The sequence below is a fragment of the Bos taurus genome, chromosome 8 (assembly GCF_002263795.3).
Source record: "Bos taurus isolate L1 Dominette 01449 registration number 42190680 breed Hereford chromosome 8, ARS-UCD2.0, whole genome shotgun sequence".
Classification (NCBI taxonomy): domain Eukaryota; kingdom Metazoa; phylum Chordata; class Mammalia; order Artiodactyla; family Bovidae; genus Bos; species Bos taurus.
The window spans coordinates 60,059,084-60,073,765 of NC_037335.1; the positions used below are offsets into that span (position 1 = coordinate 60,059,084).

Here is a 14,682-nt window from a genome sequence, read left to right on the forward strand (position 1 = left end):
TAAGAAAAAGAATTAAATATCTAGGAATAAACTTACCTAAGGAGACAAAAGAACTGTACACAGAAAATTGTAAGACACTGATGAAAGAAATCAAAGATAACATGAACAGAGGGAGAGATATTCCATGTTCCTGGGCAGGAAGAATCAATATTGTGAAAATTACAATACTACCAAATGCAATCTACAGATTCAGTGCGATCCCTATCAAATTACCAATGGAATTTTTCATAGAACTAGAACAAAGAATTTCACAATTCATATGGAAACACAAAAGACCCCAAATAGCCAAAGCAGTCTTGAGGAAGAAGAATGGAGCAGGAGGAATCAACCTTCCTGACTTCAGATTATACTACAAAGCTACGGTCATCAAGACAGTATGGTACTGGCACAAAAACAGAAATATAGACCAATGGAACAAGATAGAAAGCCCAGAAATAAATCCATGCACCTATGGGTACCTTATTTTTTACAAAGGAGACAAGAATATACAATGAAGCAAAGACAGCCTCTTTAATGACTGGTGCTGGGAAAACTGGACAGCTATATGTAAAAGAATGAAATTAGAACACTTCCTAACACCATACACAAAGATAAACTCAAAATGGATTAGAGATCTAAATATAAGACCAGAAACTATAAAACTCTTAGAGGAAAACATAGGCAGAACACTCGATGACATACATCAAAGCTAGATCCTTATGACCCACCTCCTAGAGTAACAGAAATTGAAATAAGAACAAAAATAGACAAGTGAACCTGATTAAACTTAAAAGCTTTTGCACAGCAAAGGAAACTATGAGCAAGGTGAAAAGACAACCCTCAGAATGTGAGAAAATAATAGCAAATGAAACAACTGATAAAGGATTAATTTCCAAAATATACAAGCCACACATACAACTTAATACCAGAAAAACAAACAACCCAAACAAAAAGTGGGAAAAAGACTAAACAGACGTTTCTCCAAAGAAGACATACAGATGGCTAACAAACACATGAACAGATGCTCAACATTGCTCATTATTCAATTCAGTTCAGTTCAGTTGCTCAGTTGTGTCTGACTCTCTGCGACCCCATGAATCACAGCACGCCAGGCCTCCCTGTCCATCACCAACTCCTGGAGTTCACCCAGACTCACGTCCATTGAATCAGTGATGCCATCCAGCCATCTCATTCTCTGTCATCCCCTTCTCCTCCTGCCCCCAATCCCTCCCAGCATCAGAGTCTTTTCCAATGAGTCAACTCTTCGCATGAGGTGGCCAAAGTACTGGAGTTTCAGCTTTAGCATCATTCCTTCCAAAGAAATCCCAGGGCTGATCTCCTTCAGAATGGACTGGTTGGATCTCCTTGCAGTCCAAGGGACTCTCAAGAGTCTTCTCCAACACCACAGTTCAAAAGCATCAATTCTTTGGCGCTCAGCCTTTTTCACAGTCCAACTCTCACATCCATACATGACCACAGGAAAAACCATAGCCTTGACTAGACAAATCTTTGTTGGCAAAATAATGTGTCTGCTTCTCAATATGCTATCTAGGTTGGTCATAACTTTCCTTCCAAGGAGTAAGTGTCTTTTAATTTCATTGCCTCAGTCACCATCTGCAGTGATTTTGGAGCCCCCCAAAATAAAATCTGCCGCCGTTTCCACTGTTTCCCCATCTATTTCCCATGAAGTGATGGGACCGGATGCCACAACCTTCGTTTTCTGAATGTTGAGCTTTAAGCGAACTTTTTCACTCTCCACTTTCACTTTCATCAAGAGGCTTTTTAGTTCCTCTTCACTTTCTTCCATAAGGATGGTGTCATCTGCATATCTGAGGTTATTGATATTTCTCCCAGCAATCTTGATTCCAGCTTGTGTTTCTTCCAGTCCAGCGTTTCTCATGATGTACTCTGCATATAAGTTAAATAAGCAGGGTGACAATATACAGCCTTGATGTACTCCTTTTCCTATTTGGAACCAGTCTGTTGTTCCATGTACAGTTCTAACTGTTGCTTCCTGATCATGCATACAAATTTCTTAAGAGGCAGGTCAGGTGGTCTGATATTCCCATCTCTTGAAGAATTTTCCACAGTTTATTGTGATCCACACAGTCAAAGGCTTTGGCATAGTCAATAAAACAGAAATAGATGTTTTTCTGGAACTCTCTTGCTTTTTCCATGATCCAGCGGATGTTGGCAATTTGATCTCTGGTTCCTCTGCCTTTTCTAAAACCAGCTTGAACATCAGGAAGTTCACGGTTCACATATTGCTGAAGCCTGGCTTGGAGAATTTTGAGCATTACTTTACTAGCGTGTGAGATGAGTGCAATTGTGCGGTAGTTTGAGCATTCTTTGGCATTGCCTTTCTTTGGGATTGAAATGAAAACTGACCTTTTCCAGTCCTGTGGCCACTGTTTTCCAAATTTGCTGGCATATTGAGTGCAGCACTTCCACAGCATCATCTTTCAGGATTTGAAATAGCTCAACTGGAATTCCACACCTCCACTAGCTTTGTTCGTAGTGATGCTTTCTAAGGCCCACTTGACTTCACATTCCAGGATGTCTGGCTCTAGGTCAGTGATCACACCATCATGATTATCTGGGTCGTGAAGATCTTTTTTGTACAGTTCTTCTGTGTATTCTTGCCATCTCTTCTTAATATCTTCTGCTTCTGTTAGGTCCATACCATTTCTGTCCTTTATGAAGCCCATCTTTGCATGAAATGTTCCCTTGGTATCTCTAATTTTCTTGAAGAGATCTCTAGTCTTTCCCATTCTGTTGTTTTCCTCTATTTCTTTGCATTGATCGTTGAAGAAGGCTTTCTTATCTCTTCTTGCTATTCTTTGGAACTCTGCATTCAGATGCTTATATCTTTCCTTTTCTCCTTTGCTTTTTGCTTCTCTTCTTTTCACAGCTATTTGTAAGGCCTCCCCAGACAGCCATTTTGCTTTTCTGCATTTCTTTTCCATGCTCATTATTATAGACATGCAAATCAAAACTACAATGAGATACCACCCCACACTGGTCAGAATAGCCGTCATCAAAAAGTCTACAAACATCAAATTTGGAGAGGGTGTGGAGAATGCTCTTGCAATGTTGATGGGAATGCAAATTGATACAGCCACTATGGAAAATGATAAGAAGATTCCTTAAAAAAAACTAGGAATAGTACCACCAAATGACCCAGCAATCCCACTCCTAGGCATATACCCTGAGGAAACCAAAATTGAAAAAGACACATGTATCCCATTGATCATTGCAGCCGTATTTACAATAGCTAGAACATGGAAGCAACCTAACTGTCCATCAACAGATGAATGGATAAAGAAGTTGTGGTACATATACACAAAGGAATATTCAGTTCAGTTCATTTCAGTCGCTCAGTCGTGTCCAAATCTTTTGACCCCAAGAACCGCAGCACACCAAGCCTCCCTGTCCATCACCAACTCCCGGAGGTTACCCAAACTCATGTCCATTGAGTCGGTGATGCCATCCAACCATCTCATGCTCTGTCATCCCCTTCTCCTCCTGCCCTCAATCTTTCCCAGCATCAGGGTCTTTTCAAATGAGTCAGCTCTTTGCATCAGGTTGCCAAAGTACTGGAATTTCAGCTTCAACATCAGTGCTTCCAAAGAACATGTTACTCAGCCATAAAAAGGAATGCATTTGAGTCAGTCTTAATGTGGTGGGTGAACCTTGAACTTATTATACAGAGTGAAGGAAGTCAGAAAGAAATATAAATATCGTATTCTAACACATATATATGGAATCTAGAAAAATGGTACTGAAGAATTTATGTACAGAGCAGCAATGGGGAAACAGACATAGAGAAGAGACTTATGGACATGGGGAGAGGGGAGGAGAGGGTGAGATGTATGGAAAGAGTAACATGGAAACTTACATAACCATATGTAAAATAGATGACCAACAGGAATTTGGGTATGACTCAGGAAACTCAAACAGGAGCTCTGTATCAACCTAGAGGGATGGGATGGGGAAGGTGATGGGAGGGAGGTTCAAAAAGGAGGAGATATATGTATACCTATAGCTGATTCATGTTGAAGTTTGACAAAAAACAACAAAATTCTGGAAAGCAATTATCCTTCAATTAAAAAAAATAATTAAAAAATCATCGCATAACAGCTTCATCACCAGCCTAACTGTGTGATGTTGACCAAGTCACTAGACCTTTGAGACTCAATTTCCTTCTGAAGAAAGGGGATTCTGTGTAGTGCAGATGAGACTCACAGAGAAAAAGGCTGCTGATCCATCCAGCAGCAAGGCTCCAGATCAGAGATCGCGCCTTCAGCTATTGACACCTGCTGAACCTGTGCTCCCTGCCTCCAGGACAGGAGCTCCAGCATCTGCCATGACCCTCTCTCTCCCCAGAGGCAATGCTGATTTTCCCTCCTCCAGCTTAAATCAGGATGATTGTTAAGGGAGTTTATGAAACAGACAGGGGTAGTTGTTTAATCTGTGTTAATCATTGAGCATAAATCTTATCCATGTAAACATTAAAGGTAGGAATTCTCCTGCTGAAGTCTGGCGAAAACGGTGAAGAATTGCCTGAGTACGATGGCTCATCCATCCACACATCCAGCAAATTATTACTGAGCACCTCCTATGTGCTGGTGCTGGGAACACAGCAGAGGCAAATAGGGCCTTCTGCCCTCGCAGTGTTTATAGTCATCCCTTGTCCCTTGGTGACTTGGTCATATCCCTTCCTCTCTCAGGGCTTTAGAAACCTCTAGATTCTCTTTGAGTCTAGGATGTAAAGACAAAATAAAACCTGAGGTCTGGGAAGCAAAAGTTAAAAGGGCACCTGGGTCATGACTTTATGTGGCTAGATTAATCCTGCCGCTTAACTTAATTCATTTATAAGAACTTGGTCTTTGTTGGTGTGTTGCTGCAAAAAGAACTGGTAACCTCCAGTATTGACCCCAGATACAGGTATGGGGAGTGTTTTCAGGGAGATAAAAGGCAGGATACCACCTGACTCTGCTTTTCTCTTCAACACCCTTGTCTCCATCAGAGAGATCAGGTGGGAATGGATGGACATCAGAGGCCTTTGTCATCAGGCTGTGGCCTGTGCCTGCCCTCACCTCCTACACATCCCTTTGTGCTGGCCTGCTCCAGCCTCAGCAGACCACTCCCTGCTGGTGGACAAACCCCACAGGCTCCTGTTCCCTCCCTCTTCTCATGCTTGCCTCAGGCCGGAGCACCTTTCTCTCCGACCCATCTTCCAAGGCTCGGCTCACACCCACCTCCTCTGTGGGGTCAGCTTCTGAGACGTCTCCACGGCACTGACCATCCTGACAGCATGATGCCTACAGCTGTTAGCACGATTAATTTGTTGTGTGTGTGTATCATTCTCTCTCACACAGTGAGCTGCAGAAATCACAGGGCTGTGTGCAACTCCCCCCAAACCTTCCAGCACCCCACACAGGAGCTGCCATTTGAGATGGTTCTTTCCTTTTGCTAAAATCCTGATCCCGGATTTCCTAGTCACCCTCGTTCCCATTTCCCCCATGTACACAAACAGGATTTGACTATAGGGACAAGAGATTTGGGGGTCCATTTTCTCCATGCAAGAACAACTGCTCTCTCTCAAGAGCTAAATGAGGAGACAGGTGGTTTTCCTTGCAATTTAAGCAACTGATCAGAACATTTTCATGGAAATCAGCAGCAGCCCATGAAGCTATAGGCTTGTGACCTCAAAGAAATAATGCTGTGTCTAGAAAACACCATGCTGCCAGGTTACTGACAGCTTGGACTGCAACATGGGCTCAGGTTGGCGCCACAGACAGCAACTGTAGTTCTCTCGGCCCATCAATTAGGATGAGCTGAGTTTTGGCTATTTTCAGAATGGATAACCAACAAGGACATATTGCACAACACGTGGAACTCTACCCAGTGTTATGTTCCAGCCTGGATGGTGGGGAGGGGTAGGGGAGAATGAGTCCATGTATCTGAATGACTGAGCCCCTTCCCTGTTCACCTGAAACTACCTCAATATTGTTCATCAGCTATACTCCAATACAAAATAAAAAGCTTAAAGTTTGAAAATATAAAAGATCTTACAGTGAAAAGAAAAAAGATGAGCAGAGTCTTGCTGCAGTAACACACAGCCTTGTGATTTTAGTGGCTCGCCAGGACAGAGGTTTAGTTCTCACCCTTCGTGTAGATTGGAGGTTTTCAGGGGGCTCTGTTCCAGATTGTCAACCTCAGAGACTCTGGCTCCACCCTCTGGGACATCACCAGTTCTCACAGCTGGGGAAGAACACAGCAGAATATCTCACACTGACAGGTCATTCCTCTGACTCAGAAGTGAGATGTGTCCCATCTGTCCACAGCCTGCTGCCCTGTGTAATTCTACCACATGCCCAGAGGAGGAGGACCAGACACGCTGCAGAGCATTTTGGTGCAATGGTGTTTTGCAGTAGACTCAGGAAACCACTCTAGCATCTGTCTGACAGGTCTCTCATTCCATCATGTCCTGAAAAGTCAGGTTTACAGAGTGATGGGAGATTGAGTGTCTCTGAGAATCACTGTCTAATTCTCTCCTCAGTTTTACTCCTCCTGAGAGGCAGGGTGATGCCATGGAAGAAGCCCCAGGCTGAGAGTGAGGGATCCAGGTTTGATTCTTGCCTTTGTTCCCTTTCTTCTGTATGACCTTGGATGAGTTTCTCTTTGTGTGAAGTGGAGCCATTCGATATGTGATCTCTGGTACTCTGTACCATCACCAAAACATTCCCTCATCTTTCTGGCAACTTCCAACCCAGGTAAATATCATGTCAATTTCATTGGCTGGTAATTCTAGTTTGAACCATTTCGTTTTTATTTTAAGCTTCAGAAATGATTTTAAAGGAAGGTGAGTGGCACAAGAAGAAGCTCCTGTTACAATGTCCCAGAAGTGCCTGCATCTGGATTCCTGAGTCACTCCTCCTCACTATGATGGCAGAGCCGGTGAGTGTGGGCTTTGGAGTCAGACTGCCAAGCCCAAGTCTGAGACCTGCCATTTGTTAATGGTTTTCGCAGTGTCAGCCTCCTTACCTGTAGAAATAAGAGTAGCATTTCTCATGGGATGATTTTGAGAATCCAGTGAAAGGTCTTAGAGAGCTTGACACAGGGTAAATATTCAGTAAGTGGCAACCGATATTATTAATATCATTATGTTCCCTTCTCCAAGCAGATATTCTCGTTTCAGTATGTTTAAAAAAGATTTCAGGAGAGTAGTCAACACGCTAGATGGACTCTCCTTGCCTCCCACCTGTTGTCCAGTGACATTAGTAAAGGCAGGTAGCTGAGCTGCTGCCAGGTGAGGTGACCCAAGGCTTGGGAGAGCAGAGTGAGGGAGTGCTGAGTTCATTACCAGGAAACACACTGTGCTGGGGTGGGCCCGGATCGAGGCCCGAGCCCCCGAGGCCCAGCCCCCTGGTCCCCTGCCACGTAGACATCTCTCCTGCTCCCTGCCCCCAGGGACTTCGCAGTCCCTGCCCAATTTAAAGTTCAGACTCTGCAATGACACAGGTTTGCAGACTTGGCACGATGGGGCTTCAGAGACCCCAGGTTCCCTGTGCTGCCCCAGGAGGGCCTGGCTGGGTGAGGTGGGCCCAGGAGAGACCCTGGACTGGAATATGAAGACTGGGTCTCACTGCAGCCCTGCCCCTTGGATGTGAGGCTCGAGGGTTGTGATTCCGTAGCCTCGCCTGGGTGTCCAGGGTGTCTCCTGGCAAGAGTGCTGTGGGGACCTGCACTCATGAAAGGTTAAGGAAAGTGAATTGCTGTAGGGGGTGAAGCGCCGGACACTTGTTGGGGATGTGAAGTCAGGGATTGAGGGGGTGGGTGAGTTTGTGCAGGTCCCCTTTCATTTTTCCCTTCTTATGCCATTCTCTTTCCTTCACACGAAACAATAACTTGACACAGTTCAGGGCTTACAAAGCAGCCTTAAGTAACACTGCAGCAATTGTAAACTTCCCGTTTACTGTGATTTGTCTCTTGGAATTTTTTTTGGTCAAAATACAGGTCAAATAAAATATTGGCATTCATCACCACTTATTTTCTAGCTGCTCAGGACCGGGCCCATCTTGGCACCCCATGGATGCCCACAAATATCCAAACAAGCTCCTTGACAGCACTCCCTCACCCTCCAGCCTACTTCTCTTTTCTTCCCAATCTCTCAGGGTGTCTCACAGCATAGAGCACTATCGGCCCAAATAACCCAGAAGCCTGTCATGGCCCTACAGTCCCCTCCTCCCTCAGCCACCTCTGCCATCAGTTGACTGTCCCCAAGCTTTCTCAGCTCCACCCTCTTTGCCTGACTGCCCACCTGGGTCAGGCCCCATCGGTGTTTCCTCACTTCCTGCCCTTGGGCGGGGGCCTTTCTACTCTGTGCTCTATCTGAAGCCACATGATCTTCCATTTCTTAAACATAATATTTTTTAAAATTCAAAACCATGTTCATTTTAGAAGTATTGACCATTACTGGAAAGAATAATCAGGAAAATAGTATTTATCGGTAATCCCATCTCCCAGAGGAATCAATTGTTAGCCATATTTTTTATAGTTTTCCATAATACTCTATAGACATACTTATTCATATATCCATAAGAAAAATACCTTTAAAAAGTGGGATTATATGGAATACAAACTTATTTGTTCTGCCTTTTTCTGTTAATTACAGTGTGAACATTTCAAACCATCAAATATTCTTAAAAATATAAGATTTCTAATGGCTGGGTCACAATCTATGATTGGGCTCCACCAGGATTTATTTAAACATTCTGCTATGGTTGCGCTTGAAGAGTTTTACAAATTTTTTTTTTTTTTTTTACCGCAAATAACTCTCGGATTAATACCCATATAGAAATCTTTGCATCTCTAGTAATTTTCTCAGAGTATTTCCTAGAAGTATAGGGGTTGGGTCAGAAGGTTTGGTGTTTTGAAATCTCTTGATGCATACCCATAACTTAAATAGCTGGGATTCAGGACACAGTCAGCATAGCACAGAAGGCCCTGAAGAGGGAGACAGAGCTGAGACAGACCTCACCCAGGAAGGAGGGATCAGAAGGGGCTTTCTGGAAGCGGGGTGGGTGTGGGCACTGAGTGAGAACTGAATGAATTTCCATAATGCCAAGATATTGGGGAGGTGGTCTCTCTGGCCCCTAGTGTGCATACTGCATTCCTCACATGAGATTTGCATCATCCCATCTGGTCTCCAGCCAGTAAAGCCCTGAGGACACAAGTACAGTGCCTAGCCTGGTGTGTGATAAGTGTCCAATATAAGTTAGCTAAAGGGCCAGAGGTGTTTGGACATGAGAGGCAACAGCAAGGGGAAGACAGAGAGGCCAGAAGGGGCATGATGTTCATGGGGAAACTGGGACTAGTTTAGTGTGTCTGGAATGTGTGTGTGTGTGGTGTGTGGTGGAAATAAGCAAGCAGTGATGAGGTTGGGCCGGTAGATGGTCTGGCTTTTATCCTATGAGCAATGGTGACATTGGAGGGATTTAAGCAAGTGTGTAGTATGATCAGATTGGTGTGATTTTTTGTTTTCTTTTCTCAGAAAGATTTTTTTTTTTTTTTAGTTAGTGCAGAGGATGGATTTTAGAGTCTGGCACAGCTGTTTCACTATCTGAGAGAGAGAGGAGGTGACAGTGACATCAGAGGAAGGAGAGGACTGACCAGGAGCTGCTGTGAGGTGGCTGCTCTGGGCCGTGGTGATGGATTGGATGTGTGGCGTGGTGAGCGTGAGATATATATGCCTCTGATGACTGCCTGGTTTCTGGCTGGGTGACTTAGGGAATTTTGGTGCTGTTCCCTGAGAGGGTGACAGACCTTTAGGGGCAGAGGGATGAGTTCAGCTGTGGGCAGTTTAAGTGTGAGGTGCCTTTGGGATTCCTGGAGGGGAAGGGCCAGCAGGAACACCTTGCTGGGAAAAGCAACTGAAGCACGTCTGGAACCGTGGTCTCCTGGCTCCCCAAATGGTGGTCCTTTGCTGTCTCCTGACTTGTTTCAGTGACTTCCTAGAAGGCAGGGCTGTCACCATGAGATACTTTTGCTCCCCACTCGTGTCTGTTCAGACTAAGCCCCTGACTGCTTAGTACAGCACAGGATCCAGTCCCCAGGTGTGACATGTGAGGGCTTTTGAGTGACAGTTCAATTCAGTTCAGTTCAGTTGCTCAGTCGTGTCCAACTCCTGTGACTCCATGGACTGCGGCATGCCAGGCATCCCTGCCCATCACCAACTCCCAGAGCTTACTCAAACTCATGTCCATTGAGTTGGTGATGCCGTCCAACCATCTCATCCTCTGTCTTCCCCTTCTCCTCCTGCCTCCAACCTTTCCCAGCATCAGCATCTTTCCCAATGAGTCAGTTCTTCGCATCAGGTGGCTAAAATATTGGAGCTTCAGGTTCAGCATCAGTCCTTCCAATGAATATCAGGATTGATTGCCTTTAGGATTGATTGGTTTGATCTCCTTGCTGTCCAAGGGACTCTCAAGAGTCTTCTCCAACACCACAGTTCAAAAGCATCAATTCTTTGGTGCTCAGCTTTCTTTATGGCACAACTCTCACATCCATTGAGGACTACTGGAAAAACCACAGCTTTGACTAGACAAACCTTTGTCGGCAAAGTAATGTGTCTGCTTTGTAATATGCTGTCTAGGTTTGTCATAGTTTTTCTTCCAAGTCGCCAAGTGTCTTTGAATTTCATGGCTGTGGTCACCATATACAGTGATTTTTGGAGCCCAAGAAAATAGTCTGTCACTGTTTCCATTGTTTCCTCATCTGTTTGCCATGAAGTGATTGGACTGGATGCCATGATCTTTGTTTTTTGAATGTTGAGTTTTAAAGCAGCTTTTTTGCTCTCTTCTTTCACCTTCATCAAGAGGCTCTTTAGTTCCTCTTCAATTTCTGCCAATAGGGTGGTGTCATCTGTGTATTTGAGTGACAGTTCAATAACCTTCTGTTGGGAAAGCTCTGTGGAGCTGCAGAGACAAGCCCCTAAAGAGTCCTGCCCTCGAGGCACCCACATTGTTATGAAACATTGTGGACACAAAGCAGAAGGGCTTCAGTTCAGTTCAGTCACTCAATTGTGTCCGACTCTTTGTGACCCCATGGACTGCAGCATGCCAGGCCTCCATGTCCATCACCAACTCCCGGAGTTTACTCAAACTCATGCCCATTGAGTTGGTGATGCCATCCAACCATTTCATCCTCTGTTGTCCCCTTCTCCTCCTGTCTTCAATCTTTCCCAGCATCAGGGTCTTTTCAAATGTCAGTTCTTTGCATCAGGTGGCCAAAGTATTGGAGTTTCAGCCTCAACATCAGTCAGAAGGGTTTACATAGCAAACAAAATGTGCCAACAAAGTGTGGTGGGACACAAAGGAGAGAGCCCCTTTAAAAAGCTAGGAAAGGCTGTGTTCAAGTGATGGTGTCTAAGGTGGCTTGAATAAAAGTCCCAGATCTCCCCAAAGAACAGCATGAACAGCATACAGAGATGTGGGGAGTACCGACAGTGTGGAGAGGGGTTGGTGGTGTGCGGGGGTGAGTAGAACATCAGGCTCACAAAGTGGGGGCTCTTTTCTGGAGTCCCGAGGACTCAGCTGAAGAATGTGATCTTCCTGCTCTGATAATGGGGAGCAAGCATAGGTTCTTGGGTGGTGAATCAGCCAGAATCCAGCCAAAGTAGCAGGACCAGTGTGAATGATGTAAGGCTTTGTTGTGGAGAACAGAGCTGTCATTTGCGGGAGCTGTAGGAGAAGCCTGTGCCATGCTGGGCCTCTGCCCTTGGTGTCAGGTCTGAAGCTGTGCTCGGGTGGCATGAAGGGGCAAGTGGGGACAGACCAGCACCCAGGAGGACACACTGGCACCCGTGTCTGGCCCTCGCTGCCTTGGACTCAGTGACACTGGTGACTCACAGGAGGAGCTGGCACTCTCTGCATTGGAGCTCCCTTCTCTCGGGCCTCAGAGCAACTGCAGGTGGCCTGGCAGGAGCCCGAGGGGCTGCACTGACAGCAAGTGAGGGCTCCACCACCTCAGCGCGGCCTTGCCTCTGCCTTTCCATCTCTTCCAGATTCTCTCGTGCTCAGCCTGAACCCAGAACCTGAGAGCAAAGAAAGCTCATGGAGGGCCGGTGGAAACCTAGCTGGATACTCCAGTCCAGAGTCACCACAACCCAGCTAAGCAGTGCTCCCTGGGTTGATTAACCTGGAAGCAGCCAGTGAGACACAGCTGGCCAGAGAATGGAAGCTCTAGAAACCTCTAGTAGCTCCTGGGTTGACTGTAGGGTAGTGGCATTGTCACCAGGCTCTTCAGGAATTCCTTAGTGTTCCCCCTCCCTCCAGAAGTGGGGTAGGTGGGCATCCCCAGGCCTTGGTGTCCGCTCTGGCCTGTGCCCTGAATGATTGGCCAAGGAGGTAGAAGTGGAAGTACCAGGTCATTTCTGAGTGGGAGCTGAAAGAATCCACACAGGCTTTGTCATCTTCTCTTCTTCTTTTGCCATTTGACCAGCAGTGTGCATAAGGCAGATGCTTTATCATCTTGAGGCCCACAGGATGAAAAAGATGAAGTAGATCCCCCATTCAACCTCTGATGGACCCGGAGAGTGAGCAAGAAAAAGAACCTTTGTGTTTTTAAGCCTCTGCAATTTTGAAGTCACGCCACAGTATAACTAGTTCCCAAGGTGGCGCGAGTGGTAAAGAACCTCCCTGCCAATACAGGAGACATAAGAGTTCCTGGTTCAATACCTGGGTTGGGAAGATCCCCTGGAAGAGGACCTGGCAACCCACTCGAGTATTCTTGCCTGAAGAGTGCCATGGGCAAAGAAGGCTGGCGGACTAGAGCTCATAGATTCCCAAAGATTTGGCCAGGACTAAAGCGACTCAGCACACACACACCTGCCTGATGGACTTAGAGAACAACAGGAAAGCAGGCCATCTTCCTGGAGAGAAGGTCTCCCCTCAACAGAGCTATGCTGGCAGCCTTCACCTCTGCATTCCTTAGGCTGTAGATGATGGGGTTAAACGAGGGCGTCACGACCCCGTAGAACAACGCAAGAAGCTTATCCAAGTAGAGGTCCTTGGCCTTGGGCTTGAAGTACATGAAGGAGATAGTCCCATAGTAAATCACCACCACTGTGAGGTGGGCAGAGCAGGTAGAGAAGGCTTTGTGCCGGCTGGCAGCAGAGGGCACCCTCAGGATGGTAGTGAGGATGAACACGTAGGACAGGAAGATGAGCAGCAGCGGAGGCAGTGTCACAACAGCTGAAGCCACCGTTAATATCAGTGCATTGAGAGAGATGTCCCCACAGGCTAGTTTCAGCACTGCTAAGATCTCACAGAAGAAGTGGTTGATGATATTGTGGCCACAGAAGGGGAGGCTCCAGGTGAGAATGGAATGGAGAAGGGAGTTGGCAAAGCCTGCTCCCCAGCTCAACACCGCCATCCACGTGCACGTCTGCTGGTTCATGAGCTTTGAGTAGTGAAGTGGCTGGCAGATGGCCACATACCGGTCACATGCCATCATGGCCAAGAGCACACACTCTGTGGTGCCCAGCGCCAGGGTCAGGTACATCTGCAGGGCACAGCCAGGGAAGGAGATGGTGCTCTGGGTTTCCAGGAAGTTGACCAGCATGAGAGGCACGAAGGAGGATGTGCCAGAGATGTCCATAAGGGCGAGGTTGCTGAGGAAGAAGTACATGGGGGTGTGCAGGCGGGGGTCCAGCATGTTCAGCCCAATGAGGAGGGCGTTCCCCAGCACGTTCACAGAGTAGATACCCAGGCAGAGCACAAACAGGACCATCTCTAGGTTGTGGTGGTCGTGTAGCCCCAGCAGGACAAACTCTGTCACGACCGTCTGGTTTGCCCCATTCGTCTCACTCTCCATCCATCTCATTCTCCCTCTTTTCCCGTCTGTTCCACGAAGATGTTGGATTAAGCACCAGTGGGCCTGGGAGCCAAGCAACATGGATGTGTTACTTGGGGTGACTCAGCCCTGCCTCTGGAACTCAGTTTCACCTTCGTTATAATGAGAGAGTGGACTTCAGGTCTGCAAGCCAACTCTCTCTGTTCTGTAGTTCTGGTGTAAGTTATAGGAGATGGGGTCCATTCATACTTCTAGGCTCTTCTCTCTTCTCCCCAGGCTGACCTAGGGGAGACAAGAGAATAAATTCTTGTTTCTTGAGCTCCTTTTGAATCTGCAGTGTTCTTGGCTGTTAAGAGAAAGCACGTTTTCTAGGTTATGACTTCATATGGCTGAATGATGCCCATAGGATTTCAGATTCATTCACTTACTGAGGATTTGACAGTGCCTACCCTGTGCAGGGTGTTTAGGTGCTGGGCTATATCAGTAAGAAAACTAAGTGAACAAAAGATGCCACAATTATAACAAGTGCTGCTCCTCTTTCTCAAATTAAATGAGATGAGCTTGGGAAGGCAGATGGGTTTTGAATGATGGTCACCTCATTCCTTTGGGCATAAAGGTTGAACATTTCTACTACATAGGATGTACAGCCTTATTCACGTGTCTCTCCTTAAGATCACAGACCATGCATTGATTTTTAAAAGAATATACAAGAACATACTTATCCCAATAGAGCCACTGGTCACAATATTTAACTCTGGATATAAAAGCCAATTGAGTCTCCTCTTGGCCTCCATATAGCTTTTTAGAATAAATGATATTGACAATAATATTACACAGGAGGGA

At 46.1% G+C, this 14,682-nt stretch overlaps 1 protein-coding gene across 1 annotated transcript; it reads right to left on the reverse strand.

The window, feature by feature from the left end:
• Positions 1-12,885: 12,885 nt before the first annotated feature.
• On the reverse strand, positions 12,886-13,990 carry OR13E10 (olfactory receptor family 13 subfamily E member 10). Its single transcript, XM_002689705.5, has one exon. The coding sequence runs from the start codon at positions 13,939-13,941 to the stop codon at positions 12,886-12,888; it is 1,056 nt and encodes a 351-aa protein (XP_002689751.3). The 5' UTR covers positions 13,942-13,990.
• Between the last annotated feature and the right edge of the window lie 692 nt (positions 13,991-14,682).